At 64.1% G+C, this 2,333-nt stretch overlaps 1 protein-coding gene across 1 annotated transcript; it reads left to right on the forward strand.

The window, feature by feature from the left end:
* Nucleotides 1–6: 6 nt before the first annotated feature.
* On the forward strand, nt 7–2,277 carry LOC130594455 (cytochrome P450 11B, mitochondrial-like; the record flags this gene model as incomplete). Its single annotated transcript, XM_057400345.1, has 4 exons — nt 7–90; nt 876–1,087; nt 2,095–2,173; nt 2,258–2,277. Coding segments are annotated over 4 exons (395 nt in total), but the record flags the coding sequence as incomplete, so codon positions are not given.
* Nucleotides 2,278–2,333: the final 56 nt, after the last annotated feature.

The following is a 2,333-nucleotide window of genomic DNA, read 5'->3' on the forward strand; positions in this document are numbered from 1 at the left end:
CTCCTGGCTCAGCTCCTGCTCCAGGCCCGGCTCCCGCTGGACTCCATCAAAGCGAACGTGACCGAGTTCACGGCGGGGGGGGTGGACACGGTGGGGGGGGGGGAGGGGCGGGGGGGGGGGGGGGGGGGGCATGGGGGGGGATGGGGAGGGATGGGGGGGATGGGGGAGGGGCAGCGGGGGGGGATGGGGGGGGGGATGGGGGGGGACGGGGGATGGGTCTCAGTTCTGGGTCTCAGTTATGGGTCTCAGTTATGGGTCTCGGGTGTGGGTCTCGGGTGTGGGTCTCAGGTGTGGGTCTCAGGTGTGGGTCTCAGTTATGGGTCTCAGTTATGGGTCTCGGTTGTGGGTCTCAGTTATGGGTCTCGGTTGTGGGTCTCAGTTCTGGGTCTCGGGTGTGGGTCTCAGTTCTGGGTCTCGGGTGTGGGTCTCAGTTATGGGTCTCGGTTGTGGGTCTCAGTTCTGGGTCTCGGGTGTGGGTCTCAGTTATGGGTCTCGGTTGTGGGTCTCAGTTCTGGGTCTCGGGTGTGGGTCTCGGGTGTGGGTCTCAGGTGTGGGTCTCAGGTGTGGGTCTCGGGTGTGGGTCTCAGTTATGGGTCTCGGGTGTGGGTCTCAGTTATGGGTCTCGGTTGTGGGTCTCAGTTCTGGGTCTCAGGTGTGGGTCTCAGGTGTGGGTCTCAGTTATGGGTCTCAGTTCTGGGTCTCAGTTATGGGTCTCAGTTATGGGTCTCGGTTGTGGGTCTCAGTTATGGGTCTCAGGTGTGGGTCTCGGGTGTGGGTCTCAGTTCTGGGTCTCAGTTCTGGGTCTCGGGTGTGGGTCTCGGGTGTGGGTCCTCGCCGTGGGTCCCCGCCGTGGGTCACGTGACTCCGCCCCCCAGACCGCCGTCCCGCTCCTGTTCACTCTCTTCGAGCTGGGCCGGAACCCGCGGGTGCAGCGGGCGCTGAGGGAGGAGCTGCGCGCGGCGGGGGCGGGGCCGAGCCTCGCGGGGGCGGGGCCAAGGCCCGAGGGGGCGGGGCCGGCGCCCCCTGACCCCCAGGCGCTGCTCGGGAGCCTCCCCCTGCTGAAAGCGGCCATCAAAGAGACCCTGCGGTGAGCGGGGGGAGGGGCGGGGTCATGGGGGGGTCACGGGGGGGTCATGGTGGGGGCACATTGGGGTCACTGTGGGGGCACGGTAGGGTCACTGTGGGGTCATTGTGGGGTCACGTGGGGTCATTGTGGGGTCACAGCAGGGTCACTGTGGGGTCATTGTGGGGTCACGTGGGGTCATTGTGGGGTCACTGTGGGGTCATTGTGGGATCATCTTGGGGTCACAGTGGTGTCATGTGGGGTCATTGTAGGGTCACGGTGGGGTCATTGTGGGGTCATTGTGGGGTCACGGTGGGGTCATTGTGGGGTCACTGTGGGGTCATTGTGGGGTCATCTTGGGGTCACAGTGGTGTCATGTGGGGTCATTGTAGGGTCACGGTGGGGTCACTGTGGGGTCATTGTGGGGTCATCTTGGGGTCACAGTGGTGTCATGTGGGGTCATTGTAGGGTCACGGTGGGGTCATTGTGGGGTCACGTGGGGTCATTGTGGGGTCACAGCAGGGTCACTGTGGGGTCATTGTGGGGTCACGGTGGGGTCATTGTGGGGTCACTGTGGGGTCATTGTGGGGTCATCTTGGGGTCACAGTGGTGTCATGTGCGGTCATTGTAGGGTCACTATGGGGTCACAGTAGAGTCACTGTGGGGTCATTGTGGGGTCACTTTGGGGTCATTGGGGGTTACTGTGGGGTCACTGCGGGGTCATTGTGGGGTCACTGTGGGGTCATTGTGGGGTCATTGTGGGATCATCTTGGGGTCACTGTGGGGTCACGGCAGGGTCACTGTGGGGTCATTGTGGGGTCACTTTGGGGTCATTTGGGGTAACTGTGGGGTCATTGTGGGGTCACTGTGGGGTCATGGTGAGGTCATTGTGACGTCACTGTGAGGTTATTGGGGGTCACCTGGGGGGATTTGGGGGTCACTGGGGGTCACTTAGGGGTCCCTGGTGCCCCTTGGCCCCCCCAGCCCCACACCCTCACCCCCGCCCCATTGTTCCCCCCCCCCCATCCCAGGCTGTACCCGGTGGGGGTCACGGTGCAGCGGTACCCGGCCACGGACGTGGTGCTCCACAAGTACCGGGTGCCCGCGGGGGTAAGCACAAAGTGGGGGTCACCGTGGGGCAGGTGTGGGGTGAAGGGGGGGACCCCATCACATTGACCCACACGCTCCCCCCAGCCCCTGTGCCAGGTGTCCCTGTACGCTATGGGGCAGATGTGGGGTGAATGGGGAGGACCCCATCACATTGACCCCC

The sequence above is a fragment of the Pezoporus wallicus genome, unplaced genomic scaffold (genome assembly GCF_028554395.1).
Source record: "Pezoporus wallicus isolate ANWC-B61680 ecotype Strahan unplaced genomic scaffold, APGP_CSIRO_Pwel_v1 contig_13420, whole genome shotgun sequence".
Classification (NCBI taxonomy): Eukaryota; Metazoa; Chordata; class Aves; order Psittaciformes; family Psittacidae; genus Pezoporus; species Pezoporus wallicus.